This window comes from Orbicella faveolata, unplaced genomic scaffold (assembly GCF_042242905.1).
Source record: "Orbicella faveolata isolate gen_17 unplaced genomic scaffold, um_ofav_v1 contig_48, whole genome shotgun sequence".
Taxonomy (NCBI): Eukaryota; Metazoa; Cnidaria; class Anthozoa; order Scleractinia; family Merulinidae; genus Orbicella; species Orbicella faveolata.
Window position 1 is genome coordinate 3,253,312 of NW_028301578.1, and position 14,958 is coordinate 3,268,269.

General features: G+C 39.2%; 1 protein-coding gene and 1 long non-coding RNA gene across 5 annotated transcripts in view; one reads left to right on the forward strand and one right to left on the reverse strand.

Annotated features, from left to right (window-relative positions):
- Positions 1–1,823: 1,823 nt before the first annotated feature.
- Positions 1,824–14,958, reverse strand: part of LOC149095995 (somatostatin receptor type 2-like) — a 49,865-nt gene continuing 36,730 nt past the window's right edge. For 2 of the 4 annotated variants that reach the window (XM_089280994.1, XM_089280995.1), the window contains exon 2: positions 1,824–5,117. In XM_089280994.1, coding sequence (XP_089137120.1) covers positions 4,128–5,114 — 987 coding nt within the window. In that variant the 5' untranslated portion in view covers positions 5,115–5,117 and the 3' untranslated portion in view covers positions 1,824–4,127. Of the gene's footprint in view, positions 5,118–7,384; positions 8,344–13,790; positions 14,081–14,958 lie in introns of those variants that run through there. The other 2 variants (XM_089280993.1, XM_089280992.1) reach the window with 2 other exon arrangements.
- LOC149095996 (uncharacterized) lies at positions 9,504–14,579 on the forward strand. Its single transcript, XR_016204516.1, has 2 exons — positions 9,504–13,003; positions 13,681–14,579. It is a non-coding gene; the product is annotated as an uncharacterized LOC149095996 (long non-coding RNA).

Here is a 14,958-nt window from a genome sequence, read left to right on the forward strand (position 1 = left end):
TTCATGTTTGCAGTTTGTAGGTGTCTAATGTAGTAGAGGGATTAATCATATGTCGTCTCAGCCGGAACAATGGCGGACACATTTTTTGTCGCAAGTTGATAGTTGTCAGTCTCGACCGATTTCTCATTACGAGAATGAAACGAAAATTTTCTAGGAGCTTCTAGTGAGATGTCTAGGCCAGTCATTTACCAATTCTCAATTGCGGGTAAGCTTTTTTCTTTTTCTTTTTTTTTTTTTTTAGTTATTTATTTTTTTTTACATCAGAACTAGTCAATAGAAATCATGCTATGTTGAAAACGTTTGTTTATCACACTCGCTTGATATGGATATTTTTTTGGTCGTTTGCGGGGAAACAAGGATCAGCCACCTTCACCGTACCCAACTACTTCATACTAAGGGGCGCGTAAGGCCTCAAGAACAAGGATCAGTATCGTGGATTATTTTTACGTGAAACTTTAGTTCGATAGTAGCACTTTAAGAAATGGGCGGGCCCCGCCGTTTTAACGGTCAAAGTCTGACTTGAAGTTGGGGCCCTTTGTTGGATTTGTTAGATGTTCGCGGGAGTTGATGGTGTGATTTTTACCGGTTTCTACCCTTTTTTATCACGATAAGTGCATACTTTTATGGCTTGCTTTGTTCCCTTTATATCTTAATGTTTTCTTGTTAATTTGTTTTTGTAGAGGGTATGTCATCCGTTTGTTAATTGGCCGATGTTCAGAATTATTGGATCCTGCATTGAATACTTGTTCATGAAAGATACCATCTTAAGCATTTACAGTGAATTTTCGCTATGATAATCATGATCACTGCCTGTCTTGAGTTGTTATCTCAAACAGAAATTTACTACTCTAGTTTACTCTTGGATGTTATTGTTCAATCATTTATGGCTGATTATCTTTGATATTTCTTTAGTACAGTTATTTTTTATTGTTTTTCCCTTTTACATTCCCTTGCATTTACTGCGAACCTAGGAATGGACACTCGGAGCAAATACAAGTTACATCTGACACCTAAGCACGAGGTGAAGAGAAATCTCTAACTGCCATGAGTTTGAACATTGATATTCCCAGTAGCAATGTCTGAGGCAAATCATCATTAGGCCATTTAATTACATTTAAAACGTTCAAAGAAGTTGAGCATGACTAAATCGTGTTTGTCACGTTGTCTACAAAATAGATACATACAGTACATTGGATTTGTAAGCTGCTATTTTGGAAGAGCCATCGCTTATGAATCCTTCTTGATTTAGAAAATACAGCGAGTGAAATTCGATTATTCAAGCTTTACACAAGTTTTTAGTGACAAAAAATTGCTTTGTTTCGAATTATTTAACTCTTTTCTTCGTAGGTTTCACTTCTTAGCTCTCGTGGCGTCAAACGAGAAAATAACATCTGTCAACAAGCATTTTGTTGGCCGGTGATGCACCGATCTACTTCATACACAACTTGAGATACCGTATGTATCTAAGAAAGAAAGTGCTGAAGTTAAGTTCAATTCCGGAAAGTTAAGATCGAATTCGAATGTGTCAGAAGCGGCAATAACGTTCCGTTCAGCCGTAGAGATTCCTAAAATAGGTTGTTCGGCACTGAAAATGGCGGCTTTCGATCACAAGGCATCTACAGCTGTCACTTGGTCTGCGAAAGATTTAATGTGGATGTCTTTCGAGATTTCTTTCAGTATCGGAAGCTAGCGAACCTTCTATAAGTCATATTTCCATATCACCTTCAGGACACGGAGGCGTTTGCAGCTCGCTTAACAGAATGCATGTAAAACGTCTCCTGGAACACGCGAGGGTACACACAGTAAATTCGCTGGAAACGATAGCCATTTATTTACTTCTTTTAATATCCATTATCAACACATATTAAAACTGCATGAGCGCACGTAAGCACAGCCGCAGTTGGAATCAGAAACGTTGATGGTTATCGTAGGGATAAACCATGTCTTTATTTTTAATCCGTTATGCACATCATGTCATCAGCAGCTATAAACAACATGTAATATATCAGACAAAAAAGACCGCATCTGACCACATATCCAAACACCAATCGTGCAAAAGAAGAGTTAAAATAGATGCATAGCGGTGTATTTTTGAGGAACTTCGAGGCGTTTAGAAATGTGGTCAAACACTGTCTTGATTCTTTGATTTACATTTTCGATCGACACCAAAATTTAGGAGAAAACGGAGAAATAAAATCGTAAAAATCTATGCTAATCAAGATCAGATATGCAAAAACCGTCACCTGTAATTGCAAAATTAGGCATTTACTTGTACTGACTATTCTAGTATTTTATTTGACATTTAACTAAAACGAACGCTTTTGAAAACAAGCTAGATGACACACGGATTAAGACTATTTGTAGTTTTTCTTCGAATGTCGTAAAACAACAAAACTAAAGTAGTCACTCCAGTGAACCAATTAAAACTCAAAGCCAAGACACGTAGCCGACTTAAAAGGCGGGAAAAGGCGCGCGAGGGTGTCATGCTTGGTTTTAGCTTTATTTCTGATTGGATGACAAAGTTCCGCGACGTTTTTACCCCAGTAGTTGTCCACTGAGTAATATCTCTCTATCTGTTATTACTCGGGCTTCCGTAGGAAAGTCCGAGTCATAAAATGCAAGCGTTTTGGTCGCCAAAGAGGGTCATAGTCCCAGGTGTTCCATGCGTAGACCATGGAAACTGGGGACGAGAAACGCGGCATTGCTAGCTCTTCGTGACAGAATCCGGTGTTTTGCGAAGGAAGTTTTGGCAAGAATCGCGCCTTATACGTTCATCTCACATACAAGGATGTCGATCGTTTTCAGAAAGGGTCGGTCCACGAATTATATTGCTTGAAAGCCAGCCAGGTAAGCAAACTTCACGCTCGAAACGTTCTCGTGAGATAACAACTGAGCCGATTGCGGTATGAGTTCAATCTACGAAAACACTGGCAAAAAATAGGCAGTCCCATATAAATGAGAGTCTTTTTCATACTCCTGCCTTGATTCAATAAAAATATGTAGCTTGAATATTTCTTCATAAACTGCGTTAAGGGTCGCAGATTCTTGGAAGTTATTCGCAAAGTACACAACTTGAAAGTTTATGCAAATTATGTGCAATGCAATTTAAGCCTGGTCACAGGACTGTTGTTTTCGCAAAGGAGTTTATCATGATTCGTTTTGGCTCTCTCGAAAGGGATTATTCGCTCTCCAAAGGAGATATGACTCTTGAAAAGGGTTTAAGATCGCAACACGGCAAAGATGTTCTGCTACACAATTTACTCGGATCGCCACGACAAGTAAACAAACTTAGTACAATTTCTGACAGCATGTACAAAGTAATCGCCATAAGTTGTAAAAAAACCTCGAAAATTCTTTGCAAACAACTTCTCCATCAATGCGTAGACAGCTGTGCTTCATTCTTAAACCAAAATGGTTTAAACTCATAACTAGCGATAGGATGAGGAGGATACTCAACGAAGCAACTTGAATAGTAAATATCTAAGCTGAACTCTTGTGCTAAAAAATCCTGATTCTTTAATTTCCTTTTATTGTGTCCGATACGCGTTTTCGTAAAGTAAGATTTGATACTGTGGTACGAAGCCCGAGTAAACGCTCTTAGAGCGTCTAGTTAGGATAGTAAAATGCTTCGCTGAGTAGCGCTCCTGGAGCACCCCTCCTTCTTGAAACGTTTTTTAACTAAGAGACTAATCTCTTGCAAATGACACTGGTTAAACTACTGGTAATGAACACTTGTAAACGAATGAGGGTACATGCCATGTCAGGTGTGTACCGCACTTGCTTTAGCGCGAGACTTAAGATACAGCTATCGACAAATTCGACATAACTTAACAGCATCCAATCACAGTGAGTATTTATGGTAAGGAGCGTTATTAGTAATGAAATAAGACGAAAGCAAATTCGTCAAGAACAAACGAGCACTGGTATTTACACTTAAGCATCTACCCAGGAGTTCTTGGAAGTACCCACTTTGGATCAAGGACAAACTATATAACTTAGATTTTCGCTTCCAGCATGTAGTTCTTTGTAGAACTCGCTTGGGTTGAAAAACAAACTATTATTTACATTTTGGGTTTTAGCAAAGCGTTCTTTGTGCAACTCCCTTGGAGTGAAGAACGAACTGTTATTTACAATCTGGCTTCCAACACGGATTTCAGTGTGGAACTCCCTCTGCTTCTTCTGGTGGTGGTTAAGGTCACTTGTCCTCGACGAGTGATTTCCTCGTGGCGGCATAGGATCATGTTTTTGAAAGCTGCTTTCATCTTTCCGTTCAGACCAATATACAACCAAGGGTTTATGGCGCTGTTAGCCTGGCTGAACCAGTAGCAAATATAGATAATTACATAAGGATCCCACATCGCTCCAAGCCCACTGACGCCCATGCTCACACCTTCGTCCATCTGATAGACGTGCACTGGAAGCCAGCAGAGTGCAAACACCACCACAATAATGATGAGCATTCGGATGACTTTCTTCTTAGGGATTTCCTGTTCTCGTTGATTTTCACTTACGTTATGATCCACAGGCACTTCATGGAACCACAGTTTTCGAGCAACTTGGGTGTACAGAACTGAGATGACAGCGAGGGGCAGGAGGAAGCCGACAGCAAAAAAGTAAACATAGAAGGGCAAAATCAGAGATTCCTCAATTCGACATTTGCCTCGGATTAGCTTGAAAGCAACTGGTACGATTGACATCAAGGCCATGGATGAGATCCAAATAATTGCCGTAATGATCGTAGGCTTCCTGAACCAAATGCTCCGCCGGAAAGGGTGCACAACAGCAAAGTATCGATCAAATGCTATTACAGTAAGGCAGAAAATGGAGGCGATCGTCGAAACATAAACAGCATAGTAGAGGAACCTGCAGGTAAAAACCTGAAGAAACTCAGAGCTTCCAAAGACATAAAAGTGAGTAATGCTGACAGGCATCTGAAACACAACAACCATCAAATCAGCCACCGCCATGTTAACAAACATGAAACTTGTCAGATTTCTTGTTCCTGGTTTCTTCCACACGATGTAGATCAGCAGTGTGTTACCAACCAAGGCTACGAGCATTGTTATCGCATAAAGTACGGTCAGAGACAGTACGATGGCGTCATGGTTTGTCATGTTCTGTGAATTAAAACGAAACAAAAAATGTTCTCAGAGTGAAAGAACCTCTTAAAACTAAACGTTTTAAGGTCGAAAACACAAAAAAGTAATTTTTACGGTGGTTTTGAAATGTTGCGAGTTTTTACTTAATCCCAGTGGTGGTGGATGTTTACTACTCTCTACGACACAGGTGGACGGTGATGGTGGGAGGGGGTGGTTATTCACCTTCTTACCACAGGACCCTCGTTTCATTTCCGCGCGCTTCCAGGAATATTGTTTCCAATGTTAGCCTAATTAGCATAAGGCACCAGTTTCTGATCAAGCTACAAAGATATCATTTCTGAATATTAGAAGTACATGACATGATTAGCAGTAAGTTGAACCGATGTATTAAATACGGTCTTGTTTGAGAAGGTTTTAAATAATTAATATTTTACAGAGTACTTTGGTTCATTAGAACATTTACCACCCAGATTTTCTGTAGTTTTGAAAGCAAATACCTCCTTCAGTATCACAGCCAAGTAGTTAAACATTCACCAATCACTAGGCCTCGCAAGCTCTTTAAACGTTCCAGTACGTTTTATCTGAATATAATTCACTGTCTTTGGAAAGTCTGCTAAGTAAAGAGATGTGAAGTGTGATGAAAGGCCTTTTAACGGGCTGCGACGAAAATGTTACAAATTATTTCGAATAACGAGACAGAAGCGCAGCTAACAGTACTGTTCTTGGTCCAAACTCTGCCACGACTGATCGATAAACTAAAATCAAAGTGGAACTGTCATTAATTCGTAGATATGGATGTAGCCACTGATTTCCCTTTCCCGGAGGCGTTTGAAACCGCCGCACAGATAAATGAATAGCTTAAAATAACGAAATTCAATGGTGCATTTTGCAAAAAATTCAAACTTCTAATTGATAGATTTTCTTCATGTTTTCGCCAAACGTGGAAAATCGGTAGAGAAAATGATCCACCACAAGACAAATGGGGTCACCGAACGTTCAAGATCGTTAAATATCCAGGCAAAGCTATAGCAATGGTCATCTGCCCTGTCATTGTTTATATTATTACTTAGCGCGTGCATCGATGCATGACCTGGCGTGTGAATTTGCGCGTGCGGTAAGGATGCGCAGAAACAATTGGCGCGAACGTCCTTAAGGTATCATGGTAGTTGGATTTTTACGAAAAATGCGAAAATCTCTCTCTTTTTCTTTTTTTTTTTCTTTTGTGCTGTTCAAATTGAGAAGCCTGAGATAAATATTTTGCAAAAAGAATGGAGAAAAAAAGCTTTTTTACTTTTTATGATAAAGGGAAATCTCATTAACCCATTACGGCGCCCTGTAATTAAACTTCACCGCCAGCTGTCACGTGTAAAGTGATACGCGAACGTTTCTCGATTTGGTTGTTTCATACCAAGTTAGCTTTCGTTCTTGTCAAATTTTCTTTATGTTAGGACGAAAACGCAAGAAAACTTCTTGCCCATTTTCGTCTTCGTAGAAGCCGAAGAGGCCAAAATCTGGTAGAACAAGATCTTTGGCTCTGAGCAACCGTGGGTCGCAGCCCGGGGGGGGGGGGGGGGTAGTATTTTGGGAATTTCTGGGTGGGGATGTGCCGCTGGGACCCTGGAACCCTTAGCCTATACCAGAACTAGTTCAGCTGAATTTTGCTACCCTATACTAGAGTAAACTCGCTAAATCCCCCCAGCTATCGACACTGTTGAGGCTGATTTGCGTAGATTTAAAATTGCCGATTTGTTGATTTTTTTTTGATATTATTTAGTGGCAATTCCTGGTTTCCTTAGTCTAGATAAAATCTTCAACCAACTAGTCAGTTTTTTGAAAAATTATACCCTATTCTAGACCCAAACGCTCTGATTTATATACCCTATCCTAAAGTAAACTGCTTGAAAACCATACCCTTCACAGCGGCACATACCTATATAGCCCATATATGGCTGTGCCCCCCCCCCCCCGGGGAGTCGTACTGTCCGCAGTGTAACCAAGAATAGTGGTTGAAGGAACTCGAGGACGCTAACCCCTCCAATGAAGCTGAAGGACAAACTACAACAAGTGCTAGTCGCACGAAATTGCTGGAGAACGGACGTGATTCCGAAACTTCAACAAGGAGAGAGGAGTCAAGCGCAGATGTAGATGTAGACGACGTGGACCTCGAGATTTCCTCTTTTTGGCTTCACGAGGCATGGTTTCAAAAACTGTCTGGAGAACGAAGAAGCCTAAGCTTGAGCAACATAATACCAATGTCGCCGATCGACGGCACTTACAATACAAACCTGTATAAAGCTCCTAGTAGTTTGTTGCTTCTCGAACGATTTTACTGCGACGGGTTTCTACGCCAGAATTGTAGACATCTGTTTATTTCAAGTTGTCATAACCCATTGTTATGGTAAACTGACCCATGCCGACATCTGTCAGTGTAGAGGGGATTTTTAACAGCTAATCATACCAATCTCATAAAAGGTTTTTCGTCTTTTTCTCCATAAAATAAAACTGCATATAAGGACGAACATTTTTACTTCGTTTACGGGCGTCTTCCGACGGAATTGGCTGAAAATTGGCAGGTATGTTCCAGGATACCTTCTTCGAAAAAGAGTGTCGGGCTTTGTGTAATTTCGCTTCAGTAGAAGGAAACGTCCGCATTGAGAATATCAAACTTTAAGGGTGTAGAGAAAAACCCAACCCATATCTGAAAAATCGCCGACCCCCGATGTTAATTGCGTCGCTCCGATAATTTACGTGCGGAAGCGAACTAGTTTAAGCCAAACCGTGGTTTTGGGTATTTCTTTTAATATCACTGCGACAATAGCTTCTTAGAAAATTTAAGAGAAATGATTGTAGTCTATAACTATTAAGCTTGCAGAAAATGTATAGGTTGATGTGCTTTTCTTTCAAAGCGCCAGCGTAAGAGCGCGATTTCCAAACACTGTCAATCCACCTACCATGATACTTTAATATGCCAGTCGAAGAAAGTTGGTTTTGTATTCCGGCAAAAAGCCTCTCCTTTACTGACCGTGGTCACCTAAAGCAAACTACTGTTACTGTTTGCTGTTATTATTTCATCATTCTTTTGGCTATATTCACTACCCTTAAAGTATACTAGTAACACATTTCAAGCTAGAGTGGTTACATATAATAGCCGAGGTTAACACCTCTTGATATCTGTATTTACATAGTTGAGAATGGTCCAGATGTTTTCGGTATCACGTTCTTGTAGTTGAACTGTGAAGCATTCCTTTAGGTTAGACATCAAAGACGAATTAATTGTTTCCTAACTAAACTGGGGCTATTCCTGAAAACGTCAAGTCTAGTTCGAGTACTTCTTAACAACCTTTTAACAACCTCGCTAAGAATTCAGATAAAAGTGCCGCAAACCGCCGGTTGGCAATTATTTTTACCTGGCTCTCTTACATCCAAAACATTCAAGTAACGTAGCATGCTTCATGATTCGTAATACGGCAGCTCACAAGGGTCACCAACCATTTTAATTTTTTTAATGTTTGTGTTTCTTTTTTTGTTTTCATTTTTGTCTTTTTGGGTCCCTTCTAATATTTTCCCTTCGCCAAAAGGAGCTCACATGAAATATGTCTCTACATTTGTCGAGTTTATATCACACTCAAACACGAAAACCTCAAACAATAAAACACAGAACACGCAAACAACGAAACGATCATCGTAGAGTGTGAAAATAATTCCTTCGTTGCTTTTGAAGTCAGTAGAAGTTAGGACCGTAGCCAGACTTTCAACACAAATAAGGCTACTCTTGCGGGCTCCTTGAAATAATTAGTTCGCTTTGAGAGCACAAGATTACATTCGTTTGCGTGAGGCGTGAGAGCTCTGAAAATGATATGCTTTTATTTATACAACGACCTTTCAACAGCTTTTTACAAGTTAACGAACTGTTCACACAATATTAAAACCCAAAGAGTAAGAAGAAAAAGAAGATGAAGAAAAAATCCTTGACTTTCCTTGCAATCTTTGTGACCTTCGTACTTGCTATATTCTTCTCCCGAGACAAGTAAACAAGCAATAAAGTAGTAGTAGAGATTATAGTAACCGATGCGTGATTACGCTTGACGAGCAAAACACAACGGTCAGGTCATGGATACTGCCAGCAAAGCATGATCGATGGACTACACTCCCTTAACCTTTTGCATTTTTGTTTTCGTTTTTGTTTTTGATTTTTGTTTGCGTTTTATTCTTTTTTTGAACAGAAAAAAAAAAAAAAAAAACGAAGACGACAATGGATCACGAGCCAGAGCTAACCGGAAGCTCAAAAATTCGCCAGGTCCGGTTGCTATGAGGTGATGTCATTTATCTGTTAGGTTGCTGTCATCACAAGACTTTTGCGGTTCTATTGTGGTTAGCGATAATTGCTTTCAGTGAAAGTAATTGTGTACAAAAGTAACCTGGTTATTTTCAGATATGATCTGGCCTCATAATTGATATTTTATAATAAATTTTCATAACGCGGGAACATTGCGCGGTCATATATAAGAAAAAAGACTTCGACTTCGAATGAACCCGTCATCGGTTGTTGAAAACGGACACAAAACGAGATGTGCCTCTGAGTTAGAAGATATGGTGTCTCTCTGACGCATTTGTGTGAAATTGAGCCAGTTTCCAATCGAATCTGCCTTGAGGAGTTAAAGAAGGCGCGTGGGTTTTCTTTTCACGGGAAGGGAAACAAAGGAGCTGCCCTGACTATACATTTGGATTGGTTTTCGCTTGAACCATAAAACAGTTGTTGAAAACCAAACGAAACCGCCAGCCACGATTGATTTATACATGAATTCATTCACCCAAAAACGACGGAGAGAACCAGAAAGTGTTTTCAGGTTGCGCTGTCCGTGACCAACCTCCCAGAACATCGAATCAAGACAAGAGCTTCAAAACTCAACAAGTCAACCGCACCAAGTTAAGTCTTCCGATTAATATTTTATTTGTATCATAACTTACACCCCTTCTCATGCTTTTAGATTGAATGGGGACTAGATAGCTACTAAAATGTTAAATCACTATTTTCATTCGTGGGTTAGACCCTAAACTGAAGTCCATGGTACACCAGTTTTCTGAAAGACGAATCCAGATATATAGTAAAATCACCATGTAGCCACATATTATAAATCCGCTCTGGTTTTCCCACGCAAACGTCCTCGCAGTATTTCTGCGTTACCGAGTGCTACAGGATATTTTACAAAAACCACATAATTTTTCAGTAATGCGTGACACTATAGGAAACAAAAACAACAACAAAATCGTCATTTTTCCCTCGCTCGTTCATATCATACGAACATGTGACATATCCTTTTTCTGGTTCACCCAGGCTGAAGTCCATGCAATACAGTTGCTGAGTGCTTCGGGATATGTAACAAAATCGCCATAGTTATTTTTCCGTCATGCGTGACATTATAGGAACATGTTACATATCCCTTCTGGTTCATCCAGGCTGAAGTCCATGCAATACAGTTGCTGAGTGCTTCGGGATATGTAAACAAATCGCCACAGTTATTTTTCCGTCGTGTGTGACATTATAGACACATGTTACATATCCTTTCTGGTTCATCCAGGCTGAAGTCCATGCAATACAGTTGCTGAGTGCTTCGGGATATGTAACAAAATCGCCATAGTTATTTCTCCGTCATGCGTGACATTATAGGAACATGTTACATATCCTTTCTGGTTCACCCAGGCTGAAGTCCATGCAATACAGTTGCTGAGTGCTCCAGGATATGTAACAAAATCGCCATAGTTATTTTTCCGTCATGCGTGACATTATAGGAACATGTTACATATCCTTTCTGGTTCACCCAGGCTGAAGTCCATGCAATACAGTTGCTGAGCGCTTCGGGATATGTAACAAAATCGTAATAGTGATTTTTCCGTCGTGCTGTTTCCAGAATCGCTCGGCAGTTTTCGTAAAGAATTACGTCATGTACTCAAGATTTCTATCGCTCTTGAGAGCTTTGACATAATTTTTGAGATAATTTCCTGACTGCCCATAACATTAACTGATTTTCAAAGTGTCGGTGCACATGATCTTCGAATTCGAATAATAGAAAATTCAGATTATTTTTGGAATCGCTAAGCAACAAACATGTATACAGAGAATACCCTAAACAGGTTTCAATTAGGCTTTCCGCGGAAAATCTGAAACATTTCTGACTCTCGGACATTTCTGGGCTGCTGGACATAGTCACTTCGCTTACTGAATAACAGTGATAACTGAGATTAGCGAAAACGTTTCATCTATACGTGCTCCGTAGCTTTACAAGAGTAAGAAATGTATCAAAAAGTCTAAGTTTTAAACTGGCGTTTGCGCCCCAACCTAGAAAACACACTGTTTCAACGTTATTTTTTCTTTTAATCGAAATTCTTCATGTCAGTCGCGCGATTTCCCGAATCGCCGACTAGTAAAATGTTTTGTATCTTTCTGACACGATGGAATTGTCTTACAGTAAATATAATTTCACACTTTAGGATTATGACACATTCGTGCAAAACTTGACGCGTTTTGTGGAACATAAACGATCACCGACAGGGATATGATTACACTGGAATGTTGTAAGCCACTGGATATCCCGTGGAGATGTAGGACTAAAAGTTCTACATCTCCACGGGATCCCAGGTCTGTTTTTTGGTTGCTAAGAACGTCTGGCTCGTTATGAAGACAAAGACAAAAAAAACAAGACAAAACAAAACTTTAAGAAACGAAAAAATAATTAAAAACAAAAACAAAACAAAACCAAAGTTAAAGAACAAAAACCAAAACTGAAAACAAATATCAAAAAAAATAAAAATGGTTGGTGACCCTTCTGGGCTGCCGTATTACCGATCCGTTTCGAGAAAGGCTAAAAGGTCCTAGAAACAATTGATCTTCCTTGCTGGTTATCTCAAAGCTATTCGTAGCTGTTTACATAGTTCAGAAGCTTTAGCTGCGAACCCTTCAAATAATTGAAAATTACCCGGTGTAACCTGCCAATAACGCATTGTTTTTAGATAAAATACTATTTGCTAATCAGATCAGAAGAGAAATGGATGTCAGAGAAGACCCGATGAGTGCGTGTAACTAACAATATGCAAATTATCTTTTCTAACTGCCATTAGTTACTGTTCAATCAGCGACTTCGTCGCTCGAAGATCTGTCTCTCGCTTCGCTCGAGGGCGATGACTAATTAAGCGAAGGCCGACTGGTAGCAAGTCTACATAACGGCATAAACATAACGACATAAGAAGGACGTTACCTCGTTATGTTTGTAGTGTGAGCATGTTCACATTTTGACATATTAGCAACAAAACAGCATGAACAAAACAACATAAGGATATTTTCATTATGCCATTATATGTCGATGTTCGTATTACCGACATAAAGCGAATACGCAGTTGTGTCGCTAGTGTGAAGTAGGCCTACCACCAGTGCAAATATTACCTACTGATGTTCAAATTCAGTATGTCCTCCGGTTACAAATGAGTAGGTGACTCATTCGCAGGCAAAACCCCCTTCATTATGCCGTGGATATAGACATATCCACGAGTAAAAACTGACACCAACAAATGGTATATTTCAGTATTAGCGGAATCCTTAGTTTAACCATACATCTAAATTATTCAATTTGGGCAAATCTATTGTTCGGCCGTTGTCAACGGTCCCCGTGGTGTTAACATGCCAATTTCGATATATTAAAATTCTAACTTATACAAAAATTGATGGCGACGGAGAGTTTGTTTTTTCCTTCCTGAACAACCCGAAGCTACAAAACCTTTGTATTCATCTCTACACTATATGACAGAACGATTTTTAAGTGAACACCTGTTTAAACCAAGCTTTACACAGAGAAACGCACACATCCTCGATATTAGCTGATATTCTCCGCCCGCGCCTCAAAGGGATTGCGGTGAGAACATTTCACATTAACGAATATATCTTGAGCAGATAGAAGCTTTTACACAACCCACCGGCTAAATATCCTGCTCTAACAGATTAAGATCAAGATAACAGACAATAATATATTTGTTTTCTGACCTGGCGCGTCTGGCGGCCTATGCGCACTGTTTTGATTCCAATGTAATATCAAGCCATCACTCGAATAATCAGTGAATAACGAAACGTTTGCTATTGGGAACTGATTCAAGACATGCTCAAAACAATTTCCTGTATCACTTTGATACCACACGTCATGAGGCGCCAGACATTCATTTCGCGGCAAATCAAAATAACGTACCCAGCAACGAAAAGTTCTTTTAAAGGAGCTACGTCACGGTTTCTCATCTTGAGAAGTTTAGCCTAAATATTTTCATGTTGGTCGTTTGCAATCCGTGTTCATCTTCTCCATCATGACCACATCCTTGTTTCTTTATGGTAAATTATTATCTCTTTGGTGTTTTTCTATCTTAGTGAACTACAATTTTCTGTTTTCCTTCACCTTAAAGATAATTTTGTAAGTGGTCAAAATAACGCAAAATGCCGAGACTGAGCTCCTTAAGTTTGTGGATATCCCATGCAAAATATTAACCGCAGAGGTTGGCTTTTGTATGTCATTTCAACTGACTGATCTCCCATTATCATGCTTAGAATGTAGCTGCACTGTAGCCAACAAAAGACAGTTCTCCGTCGCCAACTTTAGCTAACCGAGGTCATAAGTGCAAAAAGAAAGAAAAACAAAATCTCTATACAGTAAGTACCTCAACTTAGTAGTTGTAGATCAGAATTCTGGGTTCTAATAAAGCAGAAAACGAGTTGTTGTCACTCCAGGGCGTTCAGTGTAGTTTTAGTTAGCTCTAATACGCCCGACCTGTCATGACTGTCGGATCATATGCAGGTGGCCATGATAAGAATATTAACTATGTTTGCTTAATTTTTTCTAATTTGTCCTTGTAGGTGAAGAAGAAAGGAGAGAAAACGGAATAAACTTCAGCCGCCAAGCTACAACTGAGAATCATAATTAACCTTACCAAATAAAGCCAATAACGCAAGAACAGATTAACTCTTAGGGAACTTACGTACCTTAAAAATTTGAAACGAAACGCAATGACAAGGCTGTTTTTAGAGAGGAGATGCCTGCCTTTCGTGTGTTAACATAGAGTGCAAAACTGTCATAAAACCCATTATACAGGCGGTAAAATTTTCGAAGGGCGCAGATCAATTTGATAAGCTGAGCCCTGCCTTATTATTATTTTTTTTTTATTAAAGTTTACATTACATGTATAGACGTCATTTGTTTCACAGTGGTCATCTATTTGAAACAACTGCTGGATTTAGTGCGCCAAGAGCACTTAAAAGCGCTGTACTGTATTTATTTCAGCATGAAGTCATGCGGAGAAGAGTAGCAAGTCCTCTGTTTCGCGCCGTTGTGTATCGTCCTCTACTCCTCTACTTAGAACCCTTTTTGGGGCAAACTTTGAAAAATCTAGCGTCCTAATGCAAGTTTTAACTCTGCAGATTACAAAAAAACACAAAACTGAAAAAAGTAATTTTGTATCGTTTAACTCTGGGGTGTATCATGAAGGGAAATTTTTTATTAATTCTTTCTTTTCTCTCTCTCTATTTTTTTTACGGGGAGGTGTTGAATAGGGTTTTCCTCGTTGGTTCGGTGCCATCTAGAGCATGATCTTTTGATATATAATATGTATGAAAAGAGAAAACAAAAACAAACAAAAATATAATAATAATAATAATAATAATAATAATAATAATAATAATAACAAAACAAAATTTAAAAAATATATATTTAAATTCTCTCAACACTAACTGATAAATTGGAAAACGACCGACCCGGATGCTTGAAAACGGCGCAATGTGGGCTGCCGAAAATGAAACGACTTTTTTTGAAAACTTTCTTGAACAGTTGAA